We start from the raw sequence: 15,986 nt of genomic DNA, 5'->3' as shown, positions 1-15,986 counted from the left end.
GCCTTAACGCGTCTTTTTACCACAACATCCATCTAACATTCGGTATTTTTATGCAGTTCCGTCTTTCTAGGAACTTTTTTTTTTTTTTTTTTAGGGTTTAATGTAATTGGCAACTGCAACAAACACTGAGAAGCAGCATAGGCTCCAAGTGTAGCGGAGTCTTGCGCCGCGCGGTCTGCCTACACCCGTCACGCGGCTTGCCGATACATTATACGCTGCATGGAGAGAGAGAGAGAGAGAGAGAGAGAGAGAGAGAGAGAGAGAGAGAGAGAGAGAGAGAGAGAGAGAGAGAGAGAGAGAGAGAGAGAGAGAGAAACTGTTTAAACTCGAAATTCTTACCAAATAATAGAGATATGTACCTTACTTGAAGGAGATACATTGTGCGTCAAATATTTTGTGTTCATAGGAAACAATATTTCACATTTAAACAAAGTTAAGGAAAGTAAAATAAAAAAAAGTTACAAATTTTATCAATATTATTCTTCAAGAGGAAAAGCATTAATGAGAAATTGATTAATCATGTCTGCGGCCTTGCTGAGTCCTAATCAGACAACAAAGTCTTCAGGAAAGCTCGCCAGAATTACACATCAATTACAATAAGACAAGCGCCATTCACCAACGGTGACAGACATTACTGGGCGTAAGTGTGCACTGAACAAATGGGAAGTGTGAATCCAGTAAGAGTAAGGCAGCCATTGAAAATAAGTAGGTATTTCATCTGAATCATTAATGTTATACTACTACTACTACTACTACTACTACTACTACTACTACTACACACACACACACACACAGATATATATATATATATATATATATATATATATATATATATATATATATATATATATATATATATATATATATATATATATATATATATATATATATATATATATATATATATATATATATATATATATATATATATATATATATATATATATATATATATATATATATATATATATATATATATATATATATATATAATATGCATATTTTATCAATACCAGTGACAGAAGCTTGTCATCTTAGCATATTTAGTTATCCCATCAATGTCCAGCTTCATTCTTGTTCTCCTTTAATGTATGATGTCTTCCATGGCTAACAAGTGTTTCCTTCACTCCTGAGACGTGGCCGGAAGTGCAGTGGACGGCGTGCACTACACGGCTAAACACAATGTCACTCAATATTACCCCTTTGATGTGCTGCACAAAGCTACAACAGTAATAAAACAAAGAATCAAAACAGGAAGTCACACAAAAGCACAGTCCACTCACAGGAGGCTGAAGCAAGCAAGTTGTGCACGCCGGTAGTTATGTAAGCCCTGCGCTACCCGGCTGCTGCTGCTGCTGCACACTGACAACACTGACGAATTCTGGCTTCTTTACTGAGGAACTGTATTACATGTAGCAATGGGTTCTCACCACAAGACTCCTCTACCTGTCTGTGGTGTGCTGGCCTGCCAAGCTCTCTCTCTCTCTCTCTCTCTCTCTCTCTCTCTCTCTCTCACACACACACACACACACACACATATAATGATGTGCAGAAATAAAATTTTCCCAATGCAGCAATAGATAAGTGAAATGCATAAAAATCATAAAAATAAAATAAAGAAATCATAAATAGTGGTGTGTGTGTAAAAACTATACCTAAATTTAAAACAAAATATGAAAGTTGAGTGGCAAGAAAAATCATGACATTTCAAGAAGTGTGGCTTGACACCCCTGTGGCAATGAGGGAACCACTCGACCCACCACCACCACCACCACCACCACCACACAGCTCCACCATGGCTCTCAGGACCATATTCTCAAACACTTCCATGCTGCACCTCCACTACTTTCAAAGGGCTCTAGTTGAAATGTTGCAGGCTTTTATGGGTGCTCCTACAGTTGGGAGTAGCAGATTAACATTTCTACATTATGAACAGGAGAAACATTCTTGAAGCTGCAGTTAATCATCTCTGTGGCCTTGGAAAATAGTCGAGGTGAGAAAGGAGTGTTTCTGACTACGGCTCTCTGCAGTGGCTGCCAGCCAGACCTGCAGGGAAGTCTGCACGTTGCACCCACCACTGCTGCCTTGTGTCCGTGGGGAGTCACTGGGACTCCAGTGTGAGTCGAGCCCTGACCAACAGTTCCTCAGGCTGCTCTCCACACCCAGCCAGGAAGGCATGCCCCTTGGTGGCCAGCAGCTCCCACTCCTCCCTCTGCTCACCAAACTTCATCTCCAGCAACGCTAGCACCAGCGCTGTGGCCCAGGCTGCCTCACCCTGCAGGAAAGCACCACTGTGAGGAGTATCATCCCCCCCCACCCCCACAAACCATCAGGCTTAGCTGTGGCAATCCCCACATGACACATACCGATTACTTCCACTTGTCATCCCCACCCATACAGTTCTCTAACCTTCCTCTAAAGCTGCCTAATGACTCAGCATGAACAACCTGATTACTGAGTCCATTGCATTTATCTACCACTCTCAATGCAGGCCTTTAAATGGCAGAAGAGGAGACAGGGGCTGCCAAACAGGTGGACAGACAGATGGATAGATAGAGACAAGGAGACAGGAGCAGACCAACGAACTCCACAAGCACTACAGCTCTACAAACACATACCTTAGCGGGATTGGCAGCAGAGAGCACATCAAAAGGCACGGCGGTGAGGTGCGATGCATCCTTCAACCCCCACGACCCATCAAACTGTTGCAGACTCACCACCGCCATGAGATCCAAAGGAGGCTGAGAGTCGTCCTCAACTTTGCTGGTGAAGTGAGTTAGGTTAAGACACAACTCCTCACTCCATTGTTATCAGAGGTGTCTAAATGGTGAGGCACACCAGGCTTGATCACAGAGGATGCAGCTGTGGCAACTAACATAAAAAATCAAGGAAAGGAAAGGAAAGGAAAGGAAAATAAGCAAGGATAGGAAACCAGACATCAGTGTTCTGCATCCAAAAAACCAAACACAAACATCAAGGAAAGGAAAGGAAAGGAAAAAAGTGAGGCAAGAAAACCAGACATCAAAAATGTAGTGGAGGAGGCAGGGTAGCAGAGGGTGGTTAGGTGACTGTGGTGAACAAATGATTTGCAAAGTCATATAAGGCAGTGGCAGAAGATGTGTGTAAGATATGTAAGGAAACCCAACACTGGAGAGCCACACCGACAAACACCACAAGAAAAGAGGAAACAGGAATATGCAGTTTTCCACATGCAACTGACCAGTGGCATGCATCACCTCAGGAACTGGTGTGTGTGTGTGTGTGTGTGTGTGTGTGTGTGTGTGTGTGTGTGTGTGTGTGTGTGTGTGTGTGTGTGTGTGTGTGTGTGTGTGTGTGTGTGTGTGTGTGTGTGTGTGTGTGTGTGTGTGTGTGTGTGTGTGTGTTGAGTTGAGGCAATGGGATCAACACTGGTCTTGTATACCTGGAATGTAAAAGTACTCAGCTTGTCTAGTGCCCACACTGTAAGTGTTGTGTTGGGCCATATCATTACACTTAAGTGCAAGTCATGATTCTGTGCTCATTAACCATTTGAATGTGTGTGTGTGTGTGTGTGTGTGTGTGTGTGTGTGTGTGTGTGTGTGTGTGTGTGTGTGTGTGTGTGTGTGTGTGTGTGTGTGTGTGTGTGTGTGTGTGTGTTGTGTGTGTGTGTGTGTGTGTGTGTGTGTAAATTATACTTTGGTATGAAGAGAAAGCATATTACAAGTTTGTCTGAGTCCTGCAAGAGCCCCAATGTGCAGCTAAATGCAAACTTTAATTTCCACTAAAGCTGACTGAAAGTGGACCAAACGAGATGGTGTTTAAGGATACAGACACTTGTCCACCAACAGATTTCACACTGTTCTGGACAACACACTGGATATTTGCATTCACATACATACTAACACTTACGAACACAACTCTTCATCTGATGATTCACTGTCTTGTGATAAAATGCACTGTTCTTTCGGTTCTTCTCTGTTTAAGTTGATTCGAGCAGACGCTTTCACGGCCAATAGTGTTTGCCAGCTGGATGTGGTGGTTAATTTTGACCGTGAACTTAAGTCCCTGAAAGCAATAAGCCACAGTGAGTACCTCTCCCCTCGTGCCACGCGCCAAACAAATGGTGATCACACGTCAGCTTCATTACCTGAACGCTTACGTAAGCTGCACGCACACTTAAAGTAACAGTCAAACTAAGAGTAAATCACATCAACAAGCCATGCCAGAGGTGTGTCTGTGTGGTTAGGTGACACTAAGTGATGTACCTAACCCTTCCACACAGGCAGCCATAACAAACCACCACACACACACAATCATTCACACTCAATAATAATAATAATAATAATAATAATAATAATAATAATAATAATAACAATAATAATAATATTAAATAAATAAATAAATAAATAAATAAATAAATAAATAAATAAATAAATAAATGGAATTAAAAATTAATAAAAACCCCTCCACCACATTTGCTCACCTTTACCAGAGGGGGAGAGAGAGAGAGAGAGAGAGAGAGAGAGAGAGAGAGAGAGAGAGAGAGAGAGAGAGAGAGAGAGAGAGAGAGAGAGAGAGAGAGAGAGAGAGAGAGAGAGAGAGAGAGAGAGAGAGAGAGAGAGAGAGAGAGGAATGATACAGGAAAGACCGCAAAAAAATTGTGATGTGTACTTACCCTACAGCAGAGAAAAGATTTTGACTTAAATCAAGAAAATTAGCATCCTGTGTTCCTGATGGACCATATACCATCGGTAAGTAACCTTGTAAGAGAGAGAGAAAAGAGAAACATTATAAGTGTGTTGCAGTGTTGGTGGCACAAGAGCAACAAGACACGAGACTTGTGCACAGAAATAAAAGTACAGTGATACCTGGGGATGGAAAAATCATGATTGAAAACAGATAAATAAAAAAATCTATTTATTTTATTTAAATCAGAATTTTTATTTAATTTATAATTTATTTATTTATTTATTTATTTTTTTTTTTTGTCCTTGTTTGTTTGCACTGATTATTTGTTTGTGTTATGAGGCAGTTTTCTTGTATAAAACTCAGCCAATGTTAAATGAAACCATACTTTAATATACATTACCTCACATGACTTTTTACATCAAAACATCATAAGTAGGGCTAATACTTTACTCAGATCTGTTACATTAAAGTAACTACTACATAAATACAAAGAAACACAAGAGGAATTGCAATCAAACAAATATATATATATATATATATATATATATATATATATATATATATATATATATATATATATATATATATATATATATATATATATATATATATATATTTAAATTATTAGATATTTGACTCTAGATATAACACTTAAATCATTTTGAATACAGTATGTTTAATTTCTATTTAAATCACAATTTAAATAAATTTAAATCACTAGATTTAAATAATTGATTTAAATGAAAGCAGCCTTGGTGATAGCATGCATGATGAAGACTGCTTCTAAATGTTTCGTGTCAAATAGTGGTGGGTGAATGGAATGGACTCAGCAATCAGGTCATTAGTGTTGAGTCATTAGGGAGCTTTAAAAGATCAGACAAACCTATGGATGGGGATGACAGGTAAAGATGGATTCAAACTTGAAAAGTTAGATTTAGAGAGAAAAAAAAAAAAAAAAAAAGGAAGAGATTGGTTCTCAAATACAGTGATGGATGAATGGAATGGAATCAGGAATCAGGTTGTTAGTACCAAGTCATTAGGGAACTTTAAAAGAAGATTAGACAAATGTATGGATGGGGATGACAGAAGGAGGCAGTAGACACCTGCCAAAACGATAATTACTCCCAGTGAGGTCTAAAGCACTGTTCAGGGGGTGCTGTGAACTTATCATTAAACCCAGCTGTGACCTCACTGAACGTTTCCCTTTGTGTCTCACAACACAAGGGGGCAGTCACAGCCTGACCTCTAAAGACAACTCTCTTCCTCCACACAAAACTACAAGCATCTAATAACACACACACCCTTCACTCAAAAATTTCAAAATTATTATGGCAACTCCTACACCAGCATCAGAGTCCCCATCTGGGGAGGGGACCATAAATGTCCCCAGGTCAGACTGCCTTTCTGTCGACAACCCTAAGTGTCTTGACACCCCCTCAACTTTTTCTTCATTAACTTCTGCAACATTCGTGGTCTAAGATCTAATTTTCAATCTGTAGAACACCACCTCTCCTCTTCTAAACCTCATCTTCTTTTCCTCACTGAAACTCAGGTGTCTGAGGCAACTGACAGTAGCCCCTTTTCTGTTCCCTCCTACTTTCTCTATCCTCATTTTTTATCCAAAGCTGGATGTTGTGTTTGTGCGCAATGACTTAACCTGCTCTTGTGCCCACGCTCTTGAATCTTCTGAGTTTTCCACCATCTGGCTACAACTGCAGAGTCACTCTCGAACTAAATTTATGTGTGCTGTATACCTCTCACCTAACTCCTCTGACTATAAGAAATTCTTTGACTCTCTTCCCTTTTGCAGAGATCTCCATTCTTGGAGACTTCAATGTTCACCACCAGCTTTGGCTTTCCTCTCCCTTCACTGACCATCCTGGTGAACTAGCCTTCAACTTTGCTATCCTCAATGACCTAGAGTAATTGGTGCAACACCCTACTCGTATTCCTGACCGTCTTGGAGATACACCCAACATTCTTGACCTTTTCCTGACCTCTAATCCTTCTGCTTATGCTGTCACCCTTTCTTCTCCGTTGGGCTCCTCCGATCACAATCTCATCTCGGTATCTTGTCCTATCACCCCTAAGCGAAGGTGCCTCTGGCGTTTTGCCTCTGCTAGTTTGGGTGACCCGAGGAGGTATTTTGCTGATTTTCCTTGGAATGACTACTGCTTCCGTGTCAGAGACCCATCTTTGTGTGCTGAACGCATAACAGGTGATAATGTCTGGCATGGAGGGGTACATTCCTCACTCTTTTTCTTGACCTAAACCTTCTAAACCTTGGTTTAACACAGCTTGTTCTTGTGCTATACATGATAGAGAGGTGGCCCACAAAAGGTACTTAAGCCTTCCATCACCAGAATCTCATGCACTTTATATTTCTGCCTGGAACCATGCCAAATCTGTTCTCCAACTAGCCAAAAACTCCTTCATTAACAGAAAGAGTCAAAACCTTTCAAGATCTAACTCCCCTCATGACTTCTGGCATCTAGCCAAAAATATCTCCAATAACTTTGCTTCTTCTTCTTTCCCTCCTTTATTTCAACCAGATGGCACCACTGCTATCACATCTATTTCTATAACTGAACTCTTCACGCAAACCTTTGCTAAAAACTCTACCTTGGATGATTCTGGGCTTGTTCCTCCCTCTCCTCCACCCTCTGACTACTTCATGCTACCTATTAAAATTCTTCACAATGATGTTTTCCATGCCCTTGCTGGCCTAAACCCTCGGAAGGCTTATGGACCTGATGGGGTTCCTCCTATTGTTCTCCGAAACTGTTCCTCTGTGCTTGCACCTTGCCTAGTCAAACTCTTTCAGCTCTGTCTGTCAACATCTACCTTTCCTTCTTGCTGGAAGTTTGCCTACATTCAACCTGTTCCTAAAAAGGGTGACCGTTCTAATTCCTCAAACTACCGTCCTATTGCTTAAATTTCCTGCCTATCTAAAGTTTTTGAATCTATCCTCAACAGGAAGATTCTTAAACATCTATCACTTCACAACCTTCTATATGATCGCCAGTATGGGTTCCATCAAGGCCGCTCTACTGGTGATCTTCTGGCTTTCCTTACTGAGTCTTGGTCATCCTCTTTTAGAGATTTTGGTGAAACTTTTGCTATTGCCTTGAACATATCAAAAGCTTTTGATAGAGTCTGACACAAAGCTTTGATTTCCAAACTACCCTCCTACGGCTTCTATACTTCTCTCTGTAACTTCATCTCAAGTTTCCTTTCTGACCGTTCTATTGCTGCCTTGGTAGACGGTCACTATTCTTCTCCTAAATCTATTAACAGTGGTGTTCCTCAGGGCTCTGTTCTGTCACCCACTCTCTTCTTATTATTCATTAATGATCTTCTAAACCAAACTTCTTGTCCTATCCACTCCTACGCTGATGATACCACCCTGCACTTTTCCACGTCTTTTCATAGACGTCCAACCCTTCAGCTGACTGTCTTCAGCCTCTCTCTCATTGCCGCAATGTTGCATCTCTAGCTGTATTCTACCGCTATTTTCATGCTAACTGCTCTTCTGATCTTGCTAACTGCATGCCTCCCCTACTCCCATGGCCTCGCTGCACAAGACTTTCTTCTTTCTCTCACCCCTATTCTGTCACCTCTCTAACACAAGAGTTAGCCATTATTCTCAATCACTCATCCCTTTCTCTGGTAAACTCTGAAACTCCCTGCCTGCTTCTATATTTCCACCTTCCTATGACTTGAATTCCTTCAAGAGGGAGGTTTCAAGATTCAAGACACTTATCCTTCAATTTTTGACTACCACTTTGGACACTTTTTATGGGACCGGCATTTCAGTGGGCTTTTTTTTTTTATCAGATTTTTGTTGCCCTTGGTCAGTGTCCCTCCTACATTAAAAAAAAAAAAGTGGAAAGAGGCAGGTGTGCTTCAAACAGGGACTGGCTGGTGTAATGCCAGTGGCTTCCTGCACCAACCCTGGTGTTCTTGTGTTCTCTTCTCCCATCATCACTACTTTTTACAGGCAACACAGATTATTAGTCACAATCTTATGGATTTTTTTTTTTTTTATTATTAACTGCTGGTACATAATTCTTGTCCAGCAACAACTATAATGATGAAATCACACATGGAAACACCAATAACTTCCATAAGAGATAGTAAGTTAAAGGTATAAAATCTTTGTTCAGTCAACACTAAATCAATGAACAAACTCTTGAAGATTCCGACAGATTTTGCTAAACTGTGCTGAAGTGCACAATCCTTGTGAAACTGTCAACCGCCCACCCTGCCACACACCACCTCAGCCTTCTCATCACCTCTGTCCAGTCAGTACTAGTGGTGAACACTCTTGAAAACCATCACAGCTTTCATTAAACTGTGGTACAAGACAGAACCCTTGCTGAACCACCAATAGTCTCCCTGCCACACACACCACCAAACAGCCTACTCATTTCCAGATACTGTTTATTTCTGGGCAAAGTACAATGTCTTTACAACTCACAGTCTACACAATGAAGGGATTGCCAGTGAGATTAATGAACTGTGTGAACCTAAACTTAACCTAACCCTCAGATGAAGATGTTACTTCAATATCAGCCAACTCTTCTTATTACCTCACCTAACCAAACTCTCCACCTCACCTAACCTAGTCTAACCCTTCTTCTTACCTAACATTGGAGTGTCCTGACAAGGTGATTCAGGCACAGGCTTCCCCGAATCCTGGTCCACGCCCACCAGAGCTGTGTGGCGACATACTACACCACTCGCCACACTCAGAGCCACCATGTCCTCTGCCACTCCCTCTGCAAAGCAATCATCATAGGGGTGAGGAGGGAAGGGCACCTGTGACTGCAACTGTGACTGACGCCTGCATTCTGAAAGGCTCTGCTCTGCTCTGCTCTCTCTCTCTCTCTCTCTCTCTCTCTCTCTCTCTCTCTCTCTCTCTCTCTCTCTCTCTCTCTCTCTCTCTCTCTCACCACAACTGTTTTCCAAGGTAACAGAGATGATTAGCTGGGTTCTCAAGAGCATTTCTCCTATTAATAATGTAGAAATCTTGCTTAATCTGTCACAACTGTAGAAACACCCTTAAAAACCCGTGCAACTTCAACTAGAACCTTTTTATATTGGTGGAGATGCGGCATGCAAGTGTTTCAGAGTAGAGTCCCCAGCGAGACACAAGACAAGGAAAGACAGTGTAGCATCAGTGCCAATAAAAACACGTGCCATAGTGCCAGTGCCTCACCCTCCTCGTCCAGCTGCCACTGCAAGATCTGGGAGCGCGCCGCCAGCCTGTGGAGCGACTTGGCCTCGTCATGCACCACAGTGAAGTGTTTCTCCTCCATCGTGATGGGACTGGTGCCAAGCTGACCTCGCACTGTGATCTTCTTGACCTGATGGGAGGCAGGGATGGGGAGGTGGTCATGTGTGTGTGTGTGTGTGTGTGTGTGTGTGTGTGTGTGTGTGTGTGTGTGTGTGTGTGTGTGTGTGTGTGTGTGTGTGTGTGTGTGTGTGTGTGTGTGTGTGTGTGTGTGTGTGTGTGTCACTTAACAATGTAACAGGGATAGTTTTAAAACAATATATTTCTTGATAATTTACTTTAATTTTCTCTGTCAAATCACAAACTGGATAAGACTGTGCTTGCATCCAATAGGTGAGGCGAGGCGAGGCGAGGTGAGGCGAGGTGAGGTGAGGGGAGGGGAGGGGAGGGGAGGGGAGGGGAGGTAAGGGGAGGTTATGTTAGGTTATGTATATCATGTTATGCTAGGTGAGGTTATGTTATGTTAAGCTAGGTGAGGTTAGGTTAGGTTAGGTTCTATCACTTTATGCTAGGTGAGGTTATGTTATGTTATGCTAGAAAAGGTTATGATATGCTACATGAAGTGAGGTGAGGTGAGGTGAGGCATGGCCAAACCAGGCCAAACCAAGGCAGGCCACTCACCTGTGTGGCAGGGGGCACCCTGGCATACAAGATGAGGTGCTGGCCACCAAAGATGACAGGCGGCACCTTGGGTACCAGTGTCACCCTGCAGGCTGGCTCTACCTCACAAGCCACGGTCACCCCTTGTATGTTCTCTTGCACCATGGAGCTCACCAGGCCCATCACCTGAAACACAACACTGTGCCAACAGGGGACTCAACACTGCCTCTCTCCACCACCAGGCCCATCACTTCAAACACTGCCACAGTGCTAATGCACGCACACACCCACACACACATTACAAGCTTGACTCAGTCCTGCAAAAATACAATTATGTAAGAACAATCAGGTAAGAACAGCCTTCTGCTCTGCTGTCCTTCTCTTCTACTATCACCTTAAAAGTCCTAGGTCAGGTCACCTTATGAAAACTGCAAGGTCTGTTGTGGCCTGTGTTTCTATGTAACTCTATGTAACACACACACACACACACACACACACACACACACACACACACACACACACACACACACACACACACACACACACACACACACACACACACACACCTTTTGCTGCAGCAGTCCTTGCTGTACAACCATCTCTGACCTCCCACGCCCTGCCCTGGCTGCCCCACGCACCAGGGCAGTGGATGCCCCATGCCCAATGCCCACAGAGAACAGCCTTGTCTCGTGTGCGTGGCGCCCCACCAACTGCACCACCTGATCCACGTTGGTGACCTCCCCGTCCGTGATGAGCAGGATCTTGGGGCAGGAAAAGAGTTGTGATTCAGTTGTGCCTCACCTCACCTCACCCAATCCTCTCTCCATGCATGATAAGCAGCATCAGGTGGCCAGGACAAGGTTATATGGCTGCCTAACCTAACCTGACTTCACCTCTCACAATTCTTCCTGTCTATGATCAGGTGAAGCTGTATGACCTCATATGACCCAACCTCCTCTCTGTCCAAGGCTGGCAAAATGAGGAGATTGTGACAGGAGTTGAGGTGAGTCACAGACCTAGAGTTTAACTGAGGCAGACAGAAAGCATCATGGGTAAGAGAGAGAGAGAGAGAGAGAGAGAGAGAGAGAGAGAGAGAGAGAGAGAGAGAGAGAGAGAGAGAGAGAGAGAGAGAGAGAGAGAGAGAGAGAGAGAGAGAGAGAGAGAGAGAGAGAGAGAGAGAGAGAGCCACAAGCAGATCCATTGGCCCTCCCCACCTGTCGTGAGTAGCCAGGTATGGGTGGCTTGTTGTAGATGTCCTTGAAGGGCGCCAGGATCTCTGTGCCCCCCATGTCAGCGTCCATTGCGGCCTGCAGCTGGCACGCCTCACGCAGCGTTGTCTCTGAGTATGCACAACTCCCCCTGCAACAGTCACACCACAGGGATTACACACACACACACACAAACCTGCCCCAATTAAGTGCATATATGAAGATAGAGGTAGTACAGGAGGAGGAGAAGGAGGAGGAGGAGGAAGAGGAGGAATGTAGGTAAATCACAATATAGATGAAAAAGATGAGCCAAGGCAAATACAAGAGGAGGAAGAGGAGGAGGAGGAGAAATGATCTCTAACCTAACGTAACCTCTGAGCCACTCACTTCGGGAAGAGCAGTGAGAAGGTTGAGCCAAAGCTGACAATGTTGAAGAGGCAACCCGGAGGCAAACTCTTGAGGAACAGAAGAAGTGTTGCTCGGGCACTCTGTATCTTGTCCCCATTCATACTTCCTGTTGATGTTACGTTAGGTTACATTAGTATTATACAACTACAGTGGTTAGATTAGGTTGGATTAATATTACAAGTACAGTACAACCTTGCTAAGATGGACCCTTGAAACCCCAGTAATTTCCTCACAGCCTGTTTAGAAGCTGTTGGAGGTGCCAAATCTGCTTAGTCCTGCGTTGATAAACCTTCTGGCATCCAATCATCAGTTCCTAAGTCCTGCCTCAGTCCTGCCACCCCACCTGCCTCCACCTCACCTGAGCGGTCGATGACAAAGATAATCTCGTTCCTGCTGGAGTAGGAGTTGGTCGGCACCTCTGGGAAGAGGTTCAGCATGAGCAGGTCGTCCCTCATGATCCCGGTGGCGGAGCGTTCGCCGGTCTCCCGCAGCAGGTGGGGCTGGTAGGCGTTCTTGTAGTACACCAGCATGCTCCAGTCGTGGTCGCAGCTGAACCCTCCTTCCTGGCTCACCTGCAGCATGGATGAGAGGTTAGGCTGGGCTGCAATAGGTTTGGTTGGGTTAGGTTAGGTTGAGTTAGGTTAGGTTATGCTGCAATGCTAGAACAGGTGATGTTATTTTTACAGGCAGGAGAAAGAAAAAAGATATGAAAGTTTATGGATACAGGGATGCAACATACACACACACACACCTGGGCAGACATGGCATCATCAGCCAGGGTCACGTTGAGTGGGTCAGTGTGGGAGATGACCTGAGCTATCTGATGGCTGCCACACACCTGCCCCTTCACCTCCATGGAGTAAGGCTGCGACACGTGCACCTCTCGCTCACCCAAGTTCCAGTTCCATTTCCAGTCTTGACGGTAGTGGTGGTGGCGGTGGTGGTGGAGAAAACTAAATTTTTAGAGTTGGCTGAAATGAATTTTTTTTCTCTTGTGTGTGTGTGTGTGTGTGTGTGTGTGTGTGTGTGTGTGTGTGTGTGTGTGTGTTCAGGCATTTTAAAATCTATTGTGGGTGTCTAAAGAATCTAAATTTAACAAAACTTTTGTTTTAATGTGTTAATGCATATTTTTTAACTCTTCACTGGCATACAAAACAATTAAAAGCACCAGATGCAATGAATAAAATCTTTACAAGCATCTACAAGAAAGATGGGGATAAAAAGAATATATAACAATTACGTGTGTTTTGATGCTATAGGTAACAGAAAAGAATAATTACATGTGTTTTGATGCTGTAGGTAATGGAAAAATAATAATTACATGTGTTTTGATGTTATAGGTAATGGAAAAAGAACAATTACATGTGCTTTAATGTTTTATGTAATGGAAAAACAACAATTACGTTTTGATGTTTTTGGTAATGAAAAAAACAACAATTACTTGTGTTTTGATGTTTTAGGTCATGAAAAAATAACAAGTGAATGCATTTTAAGTGTTGCAGCGTATTCTCCAAACTTCAAACTATCACATAATGGAATATAACAATTAACAACTACAAGTGTTCAAGTGCATTTTAAGCCCACCAAAGACTCCCTGGAGCTGATCCGACCTGTGACCTCTGCTGACCTACCTTCCCTGCGAGGATGATCAGCCGGGGTGTAGCGCGGGTTGAGCACTGCCGGCAGGACGAAGCTGATGGCGCCGTCTGTCTCCACACGCAGTTCCATCACCAGACGCAGGGTGACCTCGGCCCTCGACCCTGCAGCACAAGCCGGGGTGAGGAAAGATGAGGTAAGGTAGGGTGAGGCAGGGTGAAGTAGAGCGTGTGAATGACAACAACCTTTCCAATATATATATATATATATATATATATATATATATATATATATATATATATATATATATATATATATATATATATATATATATATATATATATATACTCGTATATATATATATATATATATATATATATATATATATATATATATATATATATATATATATATATATATATATATATATATATATATATATATATATATACATATATATATATATATATATATATATATATATATATATATATATATATATATATATATATATATATACATATATATATATATATATATATATATATATATATATATATATATATATATATATATATATATATATATATATATATATATATTTTTTTTTTTTTTTTTTTTTTTTTTTTTCCTTATACCTGAAATGTTTTAAGATATTTATGTAGACGATGAGTTTGGATGGCACTAACCTACAACCTAGAATGTTTATGTATATTTTTGTACGGGAGTTTCGTAATTACCTTTGATTATATTAACCTCTCTCTCTCTCTCTCTCTCTCTCCAACACACACCACCACGAACCTGCAGGGAAGTTGCCGAGGTTAAGAGTGAGAATGTCGCTTGAGTCAGGGTCTTCTCGTGTCATGAGAGCTGTCTTCCCCTTTTCCACAGCCTCCTTGTACACCTTCTCCGCCTGTGTGAGGAAATGGTACCACTCTGTACGGCTCATAGCAAGAAAATAAAAGTTAGTACAGGAAGCTGTCAGGTCCACACTGACAGTCCTTCCCTGTGGGAAACGCACCTACTCGGTTAATAATTTTCTTGCGAGTCTACTGTATGCTAATGGTAAACACTTGGCTTCAGTGAGATAAAAAAAAAAAAATCTGAATGTTACAAAAGGGGAGATAACACATACACGCAAACACATCAAAGGCGCCGCTGCAAAACGTTCAAAGCAGTAAAAGATGGCAAGTTAAAATATTGATACTAAACACAAATAAGGCATTGTAAATAATATTAAAAATACCTTTTTCTTCTCCATGCAGTGAGTCACGATGGTTCTGCCGTCCAGCCGTGCCTCGCAGTGGTACACGGCGGCGCCCTCCTCCACGGGCAGCACCGCTCGCACCTACAGGGGAGGGGCACCAGGCAGAGGGGGAAAGAATTTAGTATAAAAGAAAGAGAGAGAGAGAGAGAGAGAGAGAGAGAGAGAGAGAGAGAGAGAGGGAGGGGGGGAGGGGAGAAAATGCACGCCACTTTTTTTCTTTCTTTCATGCTTATCTCCTACTGCGTTAGTGAAAGAAATTATTAAAGAAAGAGACGAAGAAGGAAAAGGTTTTAGTTATGAAACGCATATTATTCCTCCTTCTTTCAGGGTTTGCCTCCTCCTCCCCCTTCGCATTAGCGTTGCGCTAGTAAAATGAATGCAAATATTGCGCTAATGAAAGAAATTATTAAATAAAGAAATAGAGGAGAAAGAAGTTTCGCTTTGTTACGAAACGCCACTTTCTTCGTGATTTTTCCTATTTATTTGCTCCTGTTTTTCCTCCTCCTCTCCATCCATTGTGTGTAATAATCTAAATACCACTTCACTTCTTTTCCCAGAGAGAGAGAGAGAGAGAGAGAGAGAGCGTCATATAGCAACAAATAATACAACATACACAGTACCTGCAGTGGGTGTGAGGCAGTGTTGTGATACACCATGCTGGCGGTCACTTGGGCCACGAAGCCACGAATGGTCACTTCCGCAGACACGGACTCTAGGGACACCACACACCACATTCCATTCTGGTCTGTAACACACACACACACACACACACACACACACACACTATTAGAAAACGTTACAGGAAAGTCTCTCTCTCTCTCTCTCTCTCTCTCTCTCTCTCTCTCTCTCTCTCTCTCTCTCTCTCTCGTTACACTCATGAAAATCTTTGAAAATCCTTGTGAGGGCTCAAAAAAAAGTTTGAAAATACAGGATTAATACAATA

General features: G+C 42.4%; 1 protein-coding gene across 1 annotated transcript in view; it reads right to left on the bottom strand.

Moving 5' to 3' along the window:
• Window positions 1-1,520: 1,520 nt before the first annotated feature.
• LOC135094609 (von Willebrand factor A domain-containing protein 5A-like) overlaps window positions 1,521-15,986 on the bottom strand; it is a 15,189-nt gene continuing 723 nt past the window's right edge. The window contains exons 3-18 of the mRNA XM_063994852.1: window positions 15,664-15,788; window positions 15,023-15,124; window positions 14,578-14,689; window positions 13,812-13,940; window positions 12,932-13,095; window positions 12,539-12,752; window positions 12,160-12,286; window positions 11,779-11,923; window positions 11,131-11,325; window positions 10,586-10,750; window positions 9,890-10,037; window positions 9,315-9,449; window positions 4,655-4,739; window positions 3,889-4,044; window positions 2,619-2,763; window positions 1,521-2,275 (exon numbers count right to left, since the gene is read on the bottom strand). Of these exons, the coding sequence (XP_063850922.1) occupies window positions 2,102-2,275; window positions 2,619-2,763; window positions 3,889-4,044; window positions 4,655-4,739; window positions 9,315-9,449; window positions 9,890-10,037; window positions 10,586-10,750; window positions 11,131-11,325; window positions 11,779-11,923; window positions 12,160-12,286; window positions 12,539-12,752; window positions 12,932-13,095; window positions 13,812-13,940; window positions 14,578-14,689; window positions 15,023-15,124; window positions 15,664-15,788 (2,321 nt within the window). The 3' untranslated portion in view covers window positions 1,521-2,101. The remainder of the gene's footprint in view (window positions 2,276-2,618; window positions 2,764-3,888; window positions 4,045-4,654; window positions 4,740-9,314; window positions 9,450-9,889; window positions 10,038-10,585; window positions 10,751-11,130; window positions 11,326-11,778; window positions 11,924-12,159; window positions 12,287-12,538; window positions 12,753-12,931; window positions 13,096-13,811; window positions 13,941-14,577; window positions 14,690-15,022; window positions 15,125-15,663; window positions 15,789-15,986) is intronic.

The sequence above is a fragment of the Scylla paramamosain genome, chromosome 46 (genome assembly GCF_035594125.1).
Source record: "Scylla paramamosain isolate STU-SP2022 chromosome 46, ASM3559412v1, whole genome shotgun sequence".
NCBI lineage: Eukaryota > Metazoa > Arthropoda > Malacostraca > Decapoda > Portunidae > Scylla > Scylla paramamosain.
The sequence above is the reverse complement of the archived record's forward strand: the minus strand, read 5'-3'. Positions and strand labels throughout refer to the sequence as shown.